Source organism: Terrapene carolina, unplaced genomic scaffold (genome assembly GCF_002925995.2).
Source record: "Terrapene carolina triunguis isolate 2854851 unplaced genomic scaffold, T_m_triunguis-2.0 Scaffold211, whole genome shotgun sequence".
NCBI classification, from domain to species: domain Eukaryota; kingdom Metazoa; phylum Chordata; order Testudines; family Emydidae; genus Terrapene; species Terrapene triunguis.
The window spans coordinates 19,569,789-19,589,498 of NW_020664562.1; the positions used below are offsets into that span (position 1 = coordinate 19,569,789).

At 43.2% G+C, this 19,710-nt stretch overlaps 1 protein-coding gene across 1 annotated transcript in view; it reads right to left on the bottom strand.

Moving 5' to 3' along the window:
- LOC112116809 (sorting nexin-7-like) overlaps positions 1 to 19,333 on the bottom strand; it is a 57,394-nt gene extending 38,061 nt beyond the window's left edge. The window contains exons 1-2 of the mRNA XM_026655983.2: positions 19,115 to 19,333; positions 2,299 to 2,481 (exon numbers count right to left, since the gene is read on the bottom strand). Coding sequence (XP_026511768.1) covers positions 2,299 to 2,481; positions 19,115 to 19,300 — 369 coding nt within the window. The 5' untranslated portion in view covers positions 19,301 to 19,333. The remainder of the gene's footprint in view (positions 1 to 2,298; positions 2,482 to 19,114) is intronic.
- Between the last annotated feature and the right edge of the window lie 377 nt (positions 19,334 to 19,710).

The following is a 19,710-nucleotide window of genomic DNA, read 5'->3' on the forward strand; positions in this document are numbered from 1 at the left end:
GTCTCTCCTGTGTAATAAGTTTGGGCACCACTGAAACTACAGATACATCAGGATTTAATGGTTTGCACTACCAGTCACCAACTTTAGTTTTGTACCCACCAGTAGAACCTTAAACTTTAGCAAAACTGCATGCCTATTACAGTGCTGCCAACTCTAATGATTTTATCAAGTCTCGTGATATTGCTGTGGTTTTTGTTTGCTTGGGTTTTTAATGGGAGGAGACTAAAACAAGCCCCAGCTCCTGGAGCCAAGTAATTACAAGCGTATATCAGTTTTCATTTAAAAAAAAAGTTCCTAGCCATTGTGGTTGAAAAGAAAAGCTTTAGAACATGCTTCAAGTGAATTTTAAAGGCTCAGAAACTAGAATGCAAATAAAAAGAACCTCCCCACCCAATTTTATTTAATCTTGTAATTTTTGAGCAAACCTCTGATTAACTGAGACCTGACTCATGATTTTGGAATGCTTAGGGTTGACAAGAGAGCTGTTATATCATCATGAATTTATTCTTCAAATTAATCATGGATAGAAGAGAAGGCAGAAAATGTCCCTCCCCACCATTCTTCCCTCTTCCTACAAAAACCCTATCCCTCCTGCATAAACAAAGGGAACATTCTTCATTTGAAAATTTGTTGTAAGAGAACCTTCAGCAAAAAAGAAGTCAGAGTAAAATAAATGAATATAGTAGGTCTCAAAATGTAGGCTGTGAAGTTAGGGTTGCCAGGAACGCCCGGTCGGAAAGGGATCTCGGCAGCTCCAGTCAGCACCACTGACCGGGCTGTTTGAAGTCCGATCGGCGGCGCAGCACGACTTAGACAGGCTCCCTGCCTGCCCTGGCTCTGTGCAACTCCCGGAAGTGGCCAGCATTTCCCTCCAGCTCCCAGGCAGAGGTGTGGCCACAGGGGCTCTGCACTCTGCCCACACCCCGACTGCCGGCTCTGCAGCTTCCACTGGCCAGGAACTGCGGCCAGTGGGTGCTGGGAGTGGTGCCTGCAGACAGGGGAAGCACGCAGAGCCGCCTCGCCGCACCTCTGCCTAGGAGTCAAAGAGAAATTATGGCCGCTTTCGGGAGCCACCTGAGGTAAGTGCCGCCCGGAGTCCGCACCCTGAACCCTCTCCCACACCCCAACCTCCCGCCCCAGCCCTGAGCCCCCTCCTGCATCCAAACTCCCTCCCAGAGCCCACACCCCTCCTGCAATCCAAACCCTTCATCCCCAGCTGGAGCCCTCACCCCACCGCACCCCAACCCCGTGCCCCAGCCCAGAGGCCCCCCTGCACCCTGAACTCTCATTTCTGGCCCCATGCCAGAGCCCACACCTCCCACCCAGAGCCAGTACCCCCTCCCCTAGCCCAGAGCCCCATCCAACACTCCGAAACCCTCATTACTGGTCCCACCCCAGAGCCTGTACCCCCAGCCAGAGCCCTCCTGCACCCCAACCCTCTGCGCAGCCTGGTGAAAATGAACGAGGGTGGGGAACAGCGAGTGACGGAGGGAGAGGGGATTGAGTGAGCATGGAAAGGGCCTCTGAGAAGGGGCGGGGCCTCTGAGAAGGGGCGGGGCAATGGCGTTCGGCTTTCTGCAAATCAGAAAGTCGGCAACCCTATGTGCAGTACTTGCTGATAATCCCCAGAGAACTGGCTGGTCTCATAATACTGGCTTTCCTCCTCTCCAGCTGAGAAACTGAATTCAAAGACAGCTGAAAACACATTAAATACTTTCCTAATATTACATTTTCATTTAAAAAATTGCTGTAGTTGTAACCAAAATGTTATTAAATGTGAATCGGAGGAAAACTTTTCTTTGTGCTAGCAAACAATCCAATTATAGGAAAGCAGAATTGAAAGGGGGTGTGGTGAGCAAGTTATCACATATTAACAGCCAAGCATAACGACCACTTCTCTATGGCCTACCCATGCTCCACAAATACTTATGCCAATATAGTACTTTCCAACTGCATCAGCCTTCCTCTTGTTTCATGTTCTTGTCAAGGGACACAATAGCAAATGCCAATTTCACACAAAAGGCTGCTTTTGCAATCATTAAAATAACTTCAGCTAGTCCTTTAATGATCTCTACAGCACTCAGTCATGCAAATATTCACATGAGTAACCTTACTCACCTTAAAAGTGTTTTTTAGAATCTAGCTACTAGTTGGAAATAATTTGACTAAACTGTTAACTCACTGCAAAATCAGAATATAATTTTGAAATGTTAGAAAGATTATTTGAAATCCTTTAAAACACTAACACCTGTAAAGTTTTACTTTACACTTAAACTATCATGGCTATTAAACACTTACCTTTGTAACAACTCTATAGGTAATGAAAGTCTCAATGGCAGTAATGTGACTTTCAGGATCATCAACAGTAATGAAGAGATCCCTTAATTCTGGCTCATCTTCAAACTTGTACTGGTTTATCATAGAAGAGGGGGATGTTGGTATCAAAGGACTGAATGAATTTGCCTCAGTCAGTGATGTATCCTATAGATAAATAAGACATTTGAAAAAATTCTTATTAACATATAAGGGTGGAGAATTCAGACATCAAAACAATTCAGACATCTGAAGCAGTGGTGGGCAACTGGCAGCCCGCACAAGGCCTGTCAGGGTAATCCGCTGGCGGGCCGCGAGACAGTTTGTTTACATTGCCCGTTCGCAGAAACCGCCACTCGCAGCTCCCAGTGGCCGTGGTTCGCCATTCCCGGCCAATGTGGTTGCCCACCACTGCTCTGAAGTGAACGGTTAAGATGGTAAAAGAGATAGCAGATAAAACTGCGAAAATATACCACAAACAGCCTTGTCATCCTCTTATCCTTTTCAGTGCTCAATTCAATAACTGGTTAAAAAAACGAAGAACAAAACTGATGAGAGAAAAGCAGAACACTACATTTGATGACAACATTATGGATAGCTGAAAACAGAAGTCACCTACAAATGCCCAAACTAATTAAACCAAGCACCCACTGTACTGTACAACAGTGGTTCTCAAAGTTGGGCCGCCGCTTGTTCGGGGAAAGCCCCTGGCGGGCCGGGCCGGTTTGTTTACCTGCTGCGTCCGCAGGTTCGGCCGATTGCGGCTCCCACTGGCCGCAGTTCCCCGCTCCAGGCCAATAGGGGCTGTGGGAAGCGGCACGGGCCAAGGGACGTACTGGCTGCTGCTTCCCGCAGCCCCCATTGGCCTGGAGCGGGGAACCACGGCCAGGGGGAGCCGCGATCGGCCGAACCTGCGGACGCAGCAGGTAAACAAACCGGCCCGGCCCGCCAGGGGCTTTCCCTGAACAAGCGGCTTACCAGCTTTGAGAACTACTGCTGTACAGGACACTTACCAACCTTATTAAAGTTGCTAGAGGCCAGTTACCCAGGACTTGAAATCTAAATTCTCTCTTGCAACCTTACCAAGATAGCTACCCTGTTTTCCTTTCAGATGTTTTATGAAATGATTATATCCCCTTGTAATTTATTTAAAGATGTTTATTATTAAAGACCTTCAGTACAGTTTTTAACTGAAGAATCCTTGACGATGAAGGATCAGCAGTATAAAAACTAAGTGTGTTTTTGTTTTTTTTTAAATCCAGTAGTACTAAGATTTATGAATTACAATTATATATACCACCGGGACAGAAAAACAGATCTCTCTGGTATGACGATAGTAGCTATTAAAAACAAGCATGTAGCTATGCTATGGTATATAACAGTTTAGGACAAAGATGGAAGGACACTATGCCCTAAAAAAATTTCTCTCCAACTTTAGTTAGAAAGTTTTATTATTCAGAAAGATTTAAGGCAGAAAGTCAGGACCTCTTTTTCTTACCCTTGCCAAAGGGAAAAAAAAAGTGCCATGGGTGTTTACGAGGTCACAGGCTGTCAGCTAGGACCTTAGTTTTAAGCCTCATCTGAAAGACAGCACCTCCAGTCACAAAATGACCTCCAATACAATACTGGGGCATCAGTTTAATAACGATTCAGAGAAAGGAGCACACCTACTAAATATCCCTTCCATCGAAGTACGAGCCACACATGAGACCACGCTTATGTTAAGAGATCAGACAAAACTGATACAACAAACCTCACCCTCATTCAATGCTCAAGCAAACCATTAAGGTTTATGAGGCTCTTATAGCAAAAGGAAAGCATCTAGTCCATATTTTTGAAGTTAGATGTACACTGAGCAGCTTTCTTCAGTAAGTGAGAAGGGTATAAAAATCACAGTTACCACTTCCATTGTCTGGCTATGCTGGAAGACGAACAGGAGACAATTAGGCCACAACTTTATTCTTAAATGTCAGGAAATAACCAGCAGATAGCAGCATACAGTGCAGGTAATTCTAGAACAGTGGTTCCCAAACTGGGGTTCGTGAACCCCTGGGGGTTTGTGAAATGTTACAGGGGGTTCTTGGGGAAAAATTCCCTAATGGCAGACAGAGCTGTCCCTAGGAACCCCAGTCACCATGGGGCCAGCAGCCCGGAGCCCCTGGACTTCCAAGAGCTAAGCAGATCAAAGCAAGTGTATCTATCACACTGAGATTTAAACTTCAAGACTCCTTATAAGAAATGGAAAGGGAGGTGGATATTTTTTGCTGTTTTTAAAATTAAATAGGCAGCTAGTATTGTTTTTAAAATTATGAAGAACAAGTTTAAGCTTTGCTGTAACGTGCGTTGTTTGCCTGGATTGCTCAAGACCTAAATGCTTGTGTAGGAGGAACACTTTAAGTTGGCTTCTTAAATACCTTCATGCTTGTTTCACATCTGATACTCCTTGATGAAACATAGGAGCCTTGTCTTATAACAGGCTTATTCAAAGTGATACAAGCTACGAAAGTGAGATCTTGGAAGAGTGTTCCCGTTTTCATAATGTAATAAAAATACTGTAATGATAAATAATAATTAATAATAAACAGTGTGTAATAAGCATGTCATAAAAACAAATTTTATATTTCCAAGATCACTGATTTTAAAATTTATACTCAGGTAAAGGAGAAAATCCCTGGAAATATTTTTAGGAGGGGGTTCGCGAGACTTGACATTTTAGTGAAAGGGGTTCACAGGTTGTTAAAGTTTGGGAACCACTGTTCTAGAATCATTTATATATACTAGGGGAGGAGGCGGGGGTGGTGCCAGGCCTCCTCCTTTATTCATCCTAGTCCCCAGCCTACCCGCTTACTGGGACCTCGCCACTCCCACCCCTCAAATGACAGTTAAGGGGGGCTAAAAAGAGGGGGATTAGTTCCCCGCTGTACCATAGGAGCCCTGAAAACCCCCACCCCCCATTTCCATTCCTTTAAAGAATACGTCCCTTAAATTCTTTCCCAGTTCATTCTATCTGATCACTTTATCCCTTCCCTATGGAAAACCTGCACTGGACATCCACCACAAGGAAGCGCCAGCAATTAGCTTGGCAGCCTCCCCCCATGTATCAATAATACCCTCTTTGATATCAGCCCAAAATGCATCAGCTCCCAAGTCTGACAGGTGGACCCCATCCTCTTGCTGCAGCAAGTCATTCTGGCCATCCAGACCTTAAAGGGGCCACACACCTTTTCCTAAAAGCCAGACAACGGCCCCCACCACTTAATGTGCAGTGAAGTCATTTGTTCCATCACCATCAGGGGGAAGAACAAATTTCACACAATGGCTAAGTCACAGTTGATAGATTTAACAAGCTGCAGCATTTTAAAGTTGCCAGGCTTTGATTTTACAGGCATAATATCACAACCAGATAAATAAAAATCAAATAAGTTGGCCAATCACAGTCCTACAAGGGTCTCACTACAAAGCTAGATTCTTCCTCCCCCAGCTTTAGGCAGCTGGCAGCTTTATTCACATTCTCTTGGGACAATCCAGCACAAATCATAAACTTGTTCTTGATAGATATCAGCTCAATCCAACTCAGCGGATCAGTATTTTCCCCTTCTTAGGAACCTCTCATTCTTCAGGACAGAAACCATATTTGATGGATTGGTATCAAACTGGGACTTTCAAATTCTCATTTTGAGTATATAACCGTAGCTGCCTAGAGCCATCAAGGACAGACCAATGGCAGCTTATTGTAACACTGGACACCTCCCTGAAAAGCTAACAGAAGAGTCATCAACTGTGATAGTCTTCCAAGTAAAGGGTCCAGCCCCACAACGGTTCTGCTATAGAGACGAGCCAGGTTTTCCCAGTTTGAACTCCAGAGTGGCTGGAACTTACTAACCACCCAATGAGAGTTCTGCTGTTGATCAGTTCATCACCTGACAGAGAGGGCAGAAACCTTCTTTAAGATCAGGATCTGCTCTCAGCTCCCTCTCTCCTCAAGCCAACCATCCCCAGGCAGCAAAAGGCCTGCAGAAGGCAGAGATACCTACCTCATGACACAATGAGTGGCCTAGGCCTCACCAGAAGGGGTGAACACAGAGGTGGGGGAAGATAACATATACATTTTTGTTTTTTCCTAAAAATCTGTAACTCTTGTATGCTTTAGGAGTAAATGTTACTGTGGTTAAGAAACTCCTGTTGCAAAGCCCATGTTTCTTGCTTTAACTGCCACATGGTTCCTGAAGGGTTAAACTGTAAGCCAGAGCACCCACAGCTAGGTGCGCATGCATAAGTGACTGGGCAGGGATGGGAAGTCCCGGCACTGGATTCGGGGCCCAGGGCAGTTGGACTATGGAGTCCCACATCCCAAGGAAAGATGACAGACAGTGACAGTACAACCAGCCTTAGAAACAGTGCCTGGAGTCTGCCCAGACCCAGCTGGCTTGGAAGCACATGGGATCCAAAGGTTGGGTCCAATTACAACAGACTGGTGATAGTCCACTAGAGGGACTCAGCCAAGTCTGCAACACTCTCTATTAGCAAAACAGGGCTCTAAACCTGATTGTTAGAGCCCCGCAAATCTGTGGATATCCGCTTTATATCCACAGATATCCACATCCACGGATGCGGATATCGCAGACCATGTTTGCGAATTGGATGCAGATACAAATTTTGTATCCGCACAGAGCTCTACTGATTGGGCCATCCGACATCACCACAACATAAATAAATAACATGTCCCTTTACTTATAATTAGATGTTTAAAATGACAGAAAAAGCAAACTACTGCTCAAGAGTGCACAACCACTTCTTTACATAGTAAATGTTTTACAGCCTTTTTCCTGTAGGCATGACCAATTCCAAAACAGTACACCTCTACCCCATTATAACGCCACCCGACAGAACACTAATTCGGATACAATGCGGTAAAGCAGCGCTCCAGGGGGCGGATCAAATCAAGTTCGATATAACACGGTTTCACCTATAACGCGGTAAGATTTTTTGGCTCCCGAGGACAGCGTTATATCGAGGTAGAGGTGTATATGAAATCCCAGTTGTTTGTTCAGCCAACAGTGCTATAGAATGACCAGCCCCATAGTGACTATTCCCTTTCAAACATGCTGCTTAACTATAGCAAGTCAGGAGAACAGCCTTCCTCAGAGTCCATCAATTAAAAAAAAAAAGGGGGGGGGGGGTTGTTGAGAAGAAATTGCTGAAGTAGCAAGCATAAAAATATTGTTGGCCAGCCACTATACTAGCATCCCCTGTATTATTCCAAGAATTACTCACTTCTATAGCTAATGTGCCAAGATTCCTCCCTCCTTTTAGAAGCAGTTTTTTTAATAAGTAAATAATAGTGAGACGGAAGATTACAGAAGAATAAAGTTACCTTAAGACCTTCAGTAGCTATTAATTACTGAGTATGAGTTTAAGTGTGTGTCCAGTAGAGTGATTTTACTGACTTCACCTAGTCTCTCTCCAGACATTTCTACTCCATTGAAGAGCATACTGCCTTCAAAAGCATTCATTTACTCTGGCACCTAATCAGCATTGGTTGGAAGTGTGGGGGAAGAAGAAAGAGTTGTGCTTTTATAGTTGCATAACTCCATTTGGCTAAGTATGGTAACTTACATGCAGAATGAAAGCCATTTCAAAATATGCTAGATCAGGACACTAACACAAAACGGCCTCTACCCAGATATAATGCGACCCAATATAACACGAATTCGGATATAACGCGGTAAAGCAGTGCTTCGGGGGAGCGGGGCTGCGCACTCCAGTGGATCAAAGCAAGTTCGATATAACGCGGTTTCACCTATAATGCGTTAAGATTTTTTGGCTCCCGAGGACAGCGTTATATCAAGGTAGAGGTGTACAAGCCTTCTGGGGAGGGGAGAAGAGCACATCACCACAGAAAGGATTTGAGCAACCATGTAGTTGAGAGGGATGTTCAGTTTGTGGTCCTAAAATTAGACCAGCCAGCTGTGTTTTGGTTGGCAAGTTACATTGTCATCACTCAGCCTACTTATAAAAGAACACAGGCAGACTACTCAAGCATGCAACAATTCTGCTGTAGGAATCTAGAAGGAATATTACACATGTGAAAACTCTGACTCACAGGAAAATAAGAAGGGTGAAGGGAAGACAAAGTTATCCACGAATATGAAACAAACAGTATCTTAGATTTATTATTGTAGGGTAGTTTTAATGTTAAAGGCATTGTCAATTTTGGTAGGCAAACATATCCTCCTTCAAAATTTGTAGTTTTCTTATTTCGTCCTCCTAATGGTTTTTGTTTCAGTTGACTCTCTAAAGTCTCTTTAAAGTCACGTTCTGCCATCACCCAAATATTACAACATGTCGGACACACAGCAGATGTGCTTCCAACAGGAGCTGCAATCAGAGCCAAGCATCCTGAGCTTGCAGTCTGCCTCATGCTACATGCTTGCAGATGTGGAGGAAAAAGAAGCTGCTATTAGAGGCCTCTGCAGATTAAGTGCTTGGGACTAGAGCAGCAAGAAAGAAACCATTGTCAGTGGCCTGGCCAACTGTTATACTAAAAGGGAGTGCTAGTGACGGGCTACTCAAATACCTGGCTTTGTCCATAGCAGATGTTTTGGAGATTTGGAAGTTTTCAGTAGCCAGGTATAGGATTTATATAGAGCATATGGGAAACAAGTTCAGGAAGATATTGTCAATAAGGAGAAAAATGTAGGTAAAGTAGTACTAGGGAGGTTGGGGGCAGGATTCACAAGGAAAAGTAAACATTGGCCTGGGCCTTTATGGTTTTAAGGGTGTGACGTTATCTGATTAAAATAGGACCATATAGATCATTATTGCAACCACTGTTCGATATTTGCAACAAATCTTGTACAAAATGTGGCATGTAAGATATTTGTGGAAAGGTTATGATTTGCTGAATATAATTATCTTATTTGCATACATGTATCATTTTTGTATTTGAAGTTATGAGAATTGGCTATATACCTGTATTTCAAATGTTTGCTCCTGGGGTAACGCCCACAAGGCAGTTAGCCAGCACATTTTGGAGGGACTATTCAAATTGAGTAACCCATCAAAAGGACACGTAACTCACAATGGACCATGGGAGACGCCCATCTACACTGAGTGGACGTTGCATCTGAAATATAGGTAATGGCTTCCTGCAATGATTAAGCGAAATCAGGCATGCACAGGTGACTTGCCCATGTGACTCCAAACTCCATCTTGTCATCTGTAATTTTCCACTAGTTGTGCTGAGGGCTTTATTTGAAACAATGGGTTTCGTTCCACATGACAGAAGATATAAAAAGCCCTGGAAACCCCTCCATTTTGCCTCTTTTCTGCTCCAACCTCTGGACTATGAACTTATACTAATGGGAGCATTCTAACCAAGGAATTGAGGCCCTTCCAATGATTTGGAAGCAGCCATAGACTTGACTTAAGCCAACAGTTTATTCCATCATTGCTACAAGCCTGAACCAAGAACTGCAATTATTGTATGTATTTGATTCCTTTAAACAATTTTAACTCTCACCTTTCTTTCTTTTTATAAATAAACCTTTAGATTTTAGGATTGGCATCAGCATGATTTTGGGGTAAGATCTAAGTTATATATTGATCCGGATGTATGCCTGGTCATTTGGGATCAGAAGAAACTTTTATTTGAAGAGATTGGTTTTAAAGAACCACTCATCTCTAAGTCTAGTGTTTTTGGTGGTAATACACGGACTGGAATGAAAGGAAACTGCCTTTATGACTTCTTGTTAGCCAGTGTGGTGAAACAGAAGTTTACTTTTGTTGATGATTTGGTATATCCTATGGGGGATTAGCCACCAGTCTTGGGGTGTATCTGCCCTACTTCTCAGCAGTTTGTCCTGAATTTGGCATCCTCAGTTGTGACCCACTGAGGCATGGTTACAATGGGCAATTACTGAAGCCATAATTTTTGGTAAGAAGCAACGAACACTAGTTTTGTTCACGACGTATGGGTAAGGGGCTGGTGCTTCTGGCCTTTAGGGGTGAAGAAAGAAGCAGTTGCTGAGCCTGAAATGGAGGGGAAAATCAGTTCCTGTGCACTAAGTATATAAAAATAGAACGTGAGAGAAAAGAGCATTTTAATACCCACATCGATGAAGATATAGCTACAAATGAAATACTGTTCTTTGTAGAGGAGTAAGTGAGTGCATACAGGTTTTTCAAGCTGCATGTGAATTAGTGATCATATCACATTTTGCATTTGATCCACCCCAAGTAATCAAAGACAAACTGGAGAAGCAACTTGCATAAACAGAAAATGAATTTACTTTGTATGTCAGTTTGAAGCTTAGTCAACTTCAGAAACTGAGCTGAATGTTACCAATTTGTGACTTTGCAATACTTTCTCTTTTTAATGTTTTCTTCTTTGTTGCTGTACAAACAGAAGAATACTGATTAAAAGGCCCAGATCTGACAAATATATGTACCAGTGAAGACCCATATGTCCGAATAAATAGGGTTTGCACCAGTGGATCCATTTGTACAAGTGGGGCCTAAATGGCATAAATGCTATGTAAAATACTGGTCACATCATGACTTGTTAGTTTCACTGATTATTCAGGTTAACTGATGATGTGAGGCGTGATATTCTTCTTATTTGTAAAGTTAACCTATATCTAACTTAAAGATGCATTTTCTCTCCAAAAGCCCTGTCATTTCTTTGCCACTTTTTCTCAAGGCTTATCTCACTATTTAGATTGTTAAAGTAGCACAATTGGTATTTTTTCAAGAATATAAATGTTTGTAGGTTATAGACATGGTGGTTTCTATGTGGCATTCCATCAAGATTTTATTTGTTCACAGCTTCCTGCAGGAGGGGACACTTAGAAGAATACTGTTTCAAGTCGATCCCTTTAAAAAGCCACCAAATTAACAAGCAATTTATGTTAAAAAAGAATTGAATGTCAGTAAGGAGAAGTTTTATGCATTCATAAAACTGATTAACATCACAGCCAAATATATGCCTATTGACAAATTCAATGTCTATGCGAGTTAACTGCTCAGAGATGTCTTGCTTTATTATTTCCTTAGATTACAGACTGAGTGTGTAACATTTGAAAAACTATATTTTTTGTAAATAATATTTTACCAGGACATCCAATTCTAAAAACTCATTGATGCTTCTTATTACAGCCAATTTAACTTGATAGTTGTCACAGATAAAAGTTTTGCGAAAATTTTCAGAGGTAGATGTTTTTTTGAATTCCAAGTAAGAATCCTTAATTTCTTTGCATTTCCAACATATACCTTTCACAAAATCACCTCAAATAGACAAGGTTACTCAGTTCCACATTGTGTATTTACATGAAGAGTATCAAACTCCTACAGAAAAATCTTGAACATATACGTAGGGGTAGACCTTCAACAGGTTTAAATTGTCACGAAAGCTCGATTGACTTCAGCAGATTTCTGGCAGCTTACGCCAGTTGAGGATCTGCCAAGAACTCAGGTGGAAAATTAACCTGTTGGGTTCAGTTTACAGATGACTGTTCCAACAACTGGTGAGGTGTAGTGCAAGTTTCAATACATAACAGTATTCCTGTCTTAATGTAAATTTCAGACTATTTGATAAAATAGATCACTCCCCAGAACAGACAGTCAGACCGAATAGATTTTCCAAGCTCTCACAGATACTGTGGCTGACTGAGAGAGGATTTCTCCAAAGGGGTAGACCCGGCTAGGCATAGTGAAGTTTTGAGAGGAGAACATGGTCAAGAATTTGAGTTGGTCAATAACCAAAGTCCTGGCAGCTCTGGTCAAAACTATGTCATCCCATTATAACATGGGACACAACTGATAGTATGGGGTATCATGTGTATCACGAAATTCAAGAAAGCAGAGGATGAAGGGAAACTGAAGACAACACTTTGATTTGACTTTACCTTACAAGATGGAACAAGGTTCAGCATTCTTTTAACCATTGTAACAGAGGTTAACATAAAAAGGAACAGGTCCTGCACCTTGAATATTACACAATGCCCAATCAGGCTGACAACACTGGGTGCTGGCCTTTGATATTTTCCCTCCAGATATTGGTCAAGGTTTCTATATTAAAGGGACTGATGCTCTCCAGCATGAAGAAGGCCACAGGCTCAGCTATGAGCAATTAAATACTTTCTGTTGGGAATTATGAGCACCTGGGTGGTAGTTACTGGGCTAATGATGTAATTGAAAGGATGTAAGTGGAAGCAAGGGGAAGCTCAGAAGGAAAGCTCAGAGGGTGAGCCCGGGCTGAGGAGTGAGGACTGTGGGGAAGCCCCATCTTGCTCTAAGCCTGCATTATACTGTGATATTTTGCAAGGAAAGAATAAATACACAAGTGGTGAAAAGGTAACAACCTGGTGGGTGTGAGACCACATGAACTGGTCAAGCAGTCAAACACTGGGTAGTGACAGAGACTCCCTGTGACATGGACAGTGTCAGGCTAAACATCCATGTGGTTTTTTACAAAATAAATGCTGTGTGTTTATATTCTGAGTAATACCTTTAGATTAAAGTTGACAATTAAGAATCTTATTTTTCACCATTTAGCTATTTGGCCTATTTTCATTGCCTAAACTGAATTAAATGAAAAATGAAGTCAATTTCACTTTTAGATACTCATGTACAACATGGTTTAAGCTACAAATTCCACAGAAGACTATATGTAAAGCAAAAAAATCACAGCTACTTTGCATCTAGTTATTTTTATTGGGAACATTTTATAGATTTTGGAACAGTAAGTTTTCCATAAGTTAAATCTGAAACCAAAATTTGCCTCATACCTACCCCTTTAACAGTAGGTATATAACAACTACAAGGGACCAGCCAGTTAACAACGTAGGTAGTCAGAGACTGGAAACAAGAAAGCAAGTTGATTTGGGAATCAAGTAAAAGGGCCTGATCCTGCAAAGAACTGTGTGTGCACAACACCCACTGGCTACAGAAGAAGTTGAGAGTATTAAAAACCTTGCAGGAGACTTTCACTACCATAGAAAATCGGATCCCAAATCTGCATCTTAAGTAAACTGTCTTCCTCGCCTATAAACAAAAGCAGTAAGTGCAAATGTTCAAGACAGAAAAGGGATGCTATGCGTCCAAACACAGTGTGAAATGTTTGTTTTGTTTATAGAAATAATTTACCACTTTGCATACCTTTTAACACCTGTTACATTTTTTCTTTGATATAATTAGGGAATACATTTCTGCCACTTGGATTCTTAATAATTATAAAGTTTTTATAGCTATCCTTAAATATTGATTGCAATCCATGTTTTATAACAAGTTTTTGATATAAGGTACCTTATCCCTTTGATAAGCAAGCAGCAGCATAACTGAGCTAATTACAATGGACCAGCAGGTATAGGGTATATCTACCCAGGGATAAAAGCCCTATGGCATGGCTGTGGCTGGACAGGGCCAGCTGACTTGGGCTCGCAGGGCTCAGGCTGCAGAGCTAAAAATTGCAACATTCGGGATTGGGCTGGAGCCCGAGCTCTGGGACTCCTCACCCTCACAGGGTCTTAGAACTCGGACATCTACACAGCAATTTTTCAGCTCCAGAGCCCAAACGCCACCAGCCTGAGTCAGCTGACCTGGGCCAGCCATGGGTTTTTTTATCCCTGGGTAGACATACTCAGAGGCAAATGAGTATTACTTCCTGAATAAATTTCCTAGCTTAGACCAGTAAAGCCAAAAGCCAAGATCACACAAATAAAAGTCAAATAACTCTTTAAGGCCTGGTCTACACTAACACCCCAATTCGATCTAAGGTACGCAACTTCAGCTACGTGAATAACGTAGCTGAAGTCCACATACCTTAGTTCGAATTTACCGCGGTTCAGACGCGGTCCACACGCGGCAGGCAGGCTCCCCCGTCGACTCCGCGGTACTCCTCTCGCTGAGGTGGAGTACCGCAGTCGACGGCGAGCACTTCCTGGTTCGAATTATCCCGTCCAGACCAGACGCGATAAATCGAACCCGGAAGTTCGATTGCCAGCCGTCGAACTACCGCGGTAGTGTAGACATACCCTTAGTCATGTTTTGACACTCTTTTCACTAAATTGTTCAAATGGATTCTCCATGTCTTGATGTCCTCAAATCAGGATTGGACATCTTTCTAGAAGATATGCTGTAGTATAACAACTGTTGGGCTCACTACAGAGGTACACAGTATTGTGTGGCATACAGGAGATGAGACTAGATGATTTAATGGTCCCTTCTGGCCTTACTTTATTAATATCAAGATTTTTCCTTCAGTACTATCAAACACAACTGTTTCATAGTAAATGTGAAGTCTCTACAGTTACCCTTCTAATATATCAATTTCTTCCCAGTCCTCTGTGCCCAGTGCCTAACTGTGTTTACAGAAACACTGGAAATGTGTGCTCAAGAAAATAAACGTTGAATTACAGTCCAAGTGCTATAGAAGTACATGCGACATCAATGCCAAATGAGTTTGCACTTAAATTAGAGGGACAAGGTGGGTTAGGTAATCTCTTTTATTGGACCAACTTCTGAAAGAGACAAGCTTTCGAGCCACACCGAGCTCTTCTTCAGGATGAAATATTTGCTGCTCCTACCACTGTACTATTAGATATTCTATTGTTTCATTTCAGAGAGTTAGCAATCTATTGGGTTTACTTAAGAAGCCTCAAAGGGTAGGTGGTTATCACCCCATATGCTATTTTTGGAGCCTGTTTGCCTTATCAAGACTGGCTCAGTGCATGCTCTATTCTTTACCAAGTTTGAGGGTTTGCTTGAAAAGAGAAGGTAATAATGACAGATCTTGCTTTTATCAAATCAGACATAAAACAAATTATTACCATAACTGAGTCATATTTAATGCACCAACTTACAGATCTTCATATAGCAGTTGCAATCTTGGAAGAATTAAAGAATACCAGGTTAAAGAAAAATCACTTAATGAGATGGAGGGGTAGCCTATTTGTACTTCCCAACACGTGTCTGCGCACACACTGATTATTTCCTCTAGATTTATGTATTATTCTACACTTTAGAACAAGCACGGGATAGCTTTGAAAAACTACAATAAAATTTATCAGTCAAGGCAAAAATGAATTAATCCATTCTTTATCGTGATATTCAGAATGGATTGAGGTGATTTAAATCACCAAGTGGAAAGCTTTTCCTTTTGTATTTCAGTTATTTTCTAAAGAAAGGTGCATTCTCATTGATTGATATAACCATTCTAATATGTTGATTTACAACAAGAGAGAGAGCCTTTAAACTAGATTTGGTAAATCTTTTTGCTACCTAGGAGGGTACACTATAATTGTATACATTTATTTAAGGAATTATATGGCCTAATATCTTCAGATTCTTATTAATTGTACATTTTAGTATGTTAGGAAACAGTGAATGATATATTGCTTATTTACTAGATAATTTACTTTTTGCTCATATTTGGATCAAACTGCATAAAGATGGTAACTGGAATTTAAGGAAACACACAAAACAGCATATAAAATTTATTTGTATTAAACAAAACAACCTTACACATTTTATTAAAAGAAGTTTATGTATCAAAACATGTTTCACTTACAATTAAATGATTTATTAAACAGAGGGATTAACTGTAGTCAGTGAAGTACACTGATTATTTCAGGTCAGTCTGGGAAAGTTTTCAAAAATGTCTAAGTAAAAGTGACAAGAGCTTAAGTTCCTGGTCTTGCCTAAATCTTGAAAATGACACAACCTCCTAAATTACTCAGACTGACTTATTGTGCCATATTTATAAAGCTTGACCTCAAAAGTTAGAATCAGGGGTAAACATCTAAGTTTTTGACAGAGGCTCATGGATTCAGCATATATAGTTTTTATGTAGGCCTTAATATATTTTGTATTAAATTCAGATTTTATTTTAAACAGGTTTATTTTAAAAAAAGAAAATTGTAATTTAATCCAAAAAGTCTAATTTAATTTAAAAAAAAGAATCATCGCTTCTTATTTTAGTCATCTGTTTTAAAAAGAAAAAAAGTTATGTACCCAATGTAAGGCATCAAAGAATTTTGCAAGGCCCTACCTAGTCTTACAACTGGCGCCATGTGAGTGAGCACCAAGCAGATACAAAGGTCAACTAACTGATCGCCATATTTGGCGTCAGGAAGGAATTTCCCCTCAGATATTAGCAGAGACGGGGGGGAGAGGGTGGCACTTGCCTTCCTCTTCAGCATGGGGCATGGGTCACTTGCAAGTTTAAACTACTGTAAATGGTGGATTCTCTGTAACTTGAAGTTTTTAAATTATGATTTGAGGACTTCAATAACTTACCCAGAGGCTATGGGTCTATTATAGGAGTGGGTGAGACTAGATGATCATGAAAGTCCCCTCTGGTCTTAGTCTATGAGTGTAACTCATAGGAATCCAAATTCAAAATCAGGGCCCAAAAGCCAAGGAATTAGGCCCTGAGTCTACAAACACTTAAATGTGCACTTGCCAACATCAAGAGTTCAAATATTATGAGTCAGACCTCAAAAAATTAACAGAATGGGTTAAAAGTTTTTGTTTGTTTTTAACTGAGTTCATTTTATTTTCTGGCTTCTAAGCTTCCACCACAGAATCATAGAAGATTAGGGTTGGAAGAGACTTCAAGAGGTCATCTATCCACATCAATCCAGTGGTTTTCAAACTTTTTTTCTGGCAACCCAGTTGAAGAAAATTGTTGATGCCCATGATCCAACAGAGCTGGGGACGAGGGGTTTAGGGTGAGGGAGGGGGCTCTGGACTGGGACAAGGGGTTTGGGTGCAGGGTTGGGGCACGGGCTTACCTTGGGCGGCTCCCGGTCAGTGGCACAGCGGGGGTGCTAAGGCAGGCTTCATGCCTGTCCTGGCACCACGGACCATGCTGCGCCCCAAAAGTGGCCAGCAGCAGGTTCAGCTCCGAGGCTTCTGGGGTGCAACAGTCAGCAGCAGGTCTGGTTTCTGGCCACTTCCGGGGCATAGCGCGGTGTCAGAACAGCTAGCACCGTCGATGGGACTTTTAACGGTCCAGTCGGCAGCGCTGACCAAAGCCGCCGCGACCCAGTACTGTTGTTTGAAAAACCTGCTGTTTGAAAACCACTGATCTAGTCCAACCCCCTGCTCAAAGCAGGGCCAATCCCAATTAAATCATCCCAGCCAGGACTTTGTCAAGTCATGTTTCCACATTTTTTTCCTGCAACCATGAGGGCTAGAAACTTGTTTTAAATAAACAGTGAGATTCTGGACTTCAGGAGCTGTGGTGTTAAGAAAACAAACAAACAATCACAAGATTCATGATAGTTCAGAGACTACTTCCATGAATGTAGTTAATCATATGTGTGAATGTTTGCACAATCTGGGTCTATACCAAGTTTCAGACACTAATCATTTTGTCTCCTCCTCTATCAAAGTACACGTAAATTTAAATGATACCTATTCTCAATTTGATTTACATACACAACAATGGTACACACACAAACTGTTTTGAATAAACTCAAGTTTGAAACTTGTGTACTGGTGAGTATATTTCAATATACACTGTATATAAACCATGCCTGTAGATTAAATATTTAGATATTATATTTGTTATGTATTTTATTGGTACACATGACTGTAAATTTCAAGGGCTGCACTTAATTAAAGATAATGACTAGGGCTTTGATAATGCAATAAGAGCTATACAGACAGGCCTCTGCCCCCACTTTAGGACTGTGTAGGGAAACTCGCACTGACTCGTGCACATCACACTGCAAGATTGGGGTTCTAGGTCAGTTGCCTGTACAATAATAGAATTGTGCTTGCACCCACAAATTTACCAAACAATTTTACCTAGGTGCTTAATAAGGACAAATGCCAATAATTGTTTACTGAGGAAAAACTGCTGAGAGAGTCAGAACCCACATGTCCAATATCCAAAATTACCATAATAGTTCCCCTATTACAAAAATTGTAACAGCTGGGGATACTTTGATCCTAAAGCTGTCCAACCTCTATTACTGGCACAAACTGAATAGAAACTTAAAAGTTAGCAACTTTTCTTTAAAAACGCATCCTAAAACTATTACAGTACTTAATGGATTGTGAATCCCCACTGGGAAAAAACCAAACACCTCTATGCATGCCAGAGAACCATTAAATGCAAATTCCTGGGGAGGGGGCACCTAACTCCTTGTTTTTAAATGGTTGTTTGAAACATGAGTGGAAAACAACAGCTGCCTACAAGAATTAGAACACTACGTGCACTTCAACTGCTTGTCTTTCCTTTTTCTACTCAGTTACAATCCCTATTTTCTGCTCTTTAAAACAAAGCAGATGGTGACGTCTCAGGCTAATGTGTGTGCAACGCTTTGAAGAGGAAGAGTGCTATTTCTCTGCCAAGCTTCATTGCCATTGCCTAGAGCAACGAACAACCTGCAGGACCGTGCCCAGGTAGCAGAGGTCACTGTACCTGGATTGTTGCTCCGACTGCACGTCCACAGGAACCTGCAGACAAGTGCAAGATTGGGGTTCCCGGGCCACTGACTCCCCGCCCCGCACCAGGGTGATGGGGGGGTCACGGGAGGGGAGGGGAGGGCCGACCCCGCTGCGGGGTGTCTGCACTGGGCAGGCTGCCCCATCCCGAAGTGCAGGGGGCGATGAGACCAGCCGGGGGCAGCTCCCGGCCAGCGGCAGCTCCAGGGCACCGGGCGGGGGAGCCCCGCTTGCCCGTCACATCGCCGCCGCTCTGGAGACAAGCCCTGGCGGCACCCCAGACGGGGCAGCGCCCGGGGCAAAGTGCAGCGGGGCTGCCCGGCGGGGAGAGGGGCCCCGGCCGTACCTTGCTGAACACCTCCAGGTCTTCCTCGTCGTCGTCAAAGGCCAGCTCCTCCGGGGAGGCGGGGGGCGGCGGGGCCCGCGCTGCGCCGGGGGGGCCCGGCCGGGGCTCAGCAGCAGCGGCTCCTCCCCCGCCGCCAGGCGGGGAGCCGGAGAGCGGCGGCCCCGGTACCCTGCTCTCAGCCTCCATCCCTCTGTGGCAGCCCGGCCGGCGGCCCCTGCGATTGGCTGCCGGAGCCTGCCCGCCCCGCCCCGCCCCGCCCCGCCAGCCGCACGCCCAGTGCGCAGGACCGGAAGCGGCTGGAGGCCGGGAGCGGAGCCGGGGACGGGAGGAAGAGACGTTCCACCGGCGGGGGGGAGAAGACCCGCCCCAGGGACTGGCGAACCTGCCGCGTGCGCGCTTTGCGCTCTGGCGGCTCCCCACGCTGCAGCTGCCTGTGGGAGGCGGAGCGAAGTAGCTTCCCCGCCCGGGCTGGGCTGCAATCCGGGAGCCCGCAGGCGGCAGGGCTCCCCGAGGGGTGGGTGAGGAGCAGACCGCCGCCCTAGCAGCGGGCTAGGCCGCTCCCAGCCTCTGGCGTCTGGGCACACCAGGAGTCATGA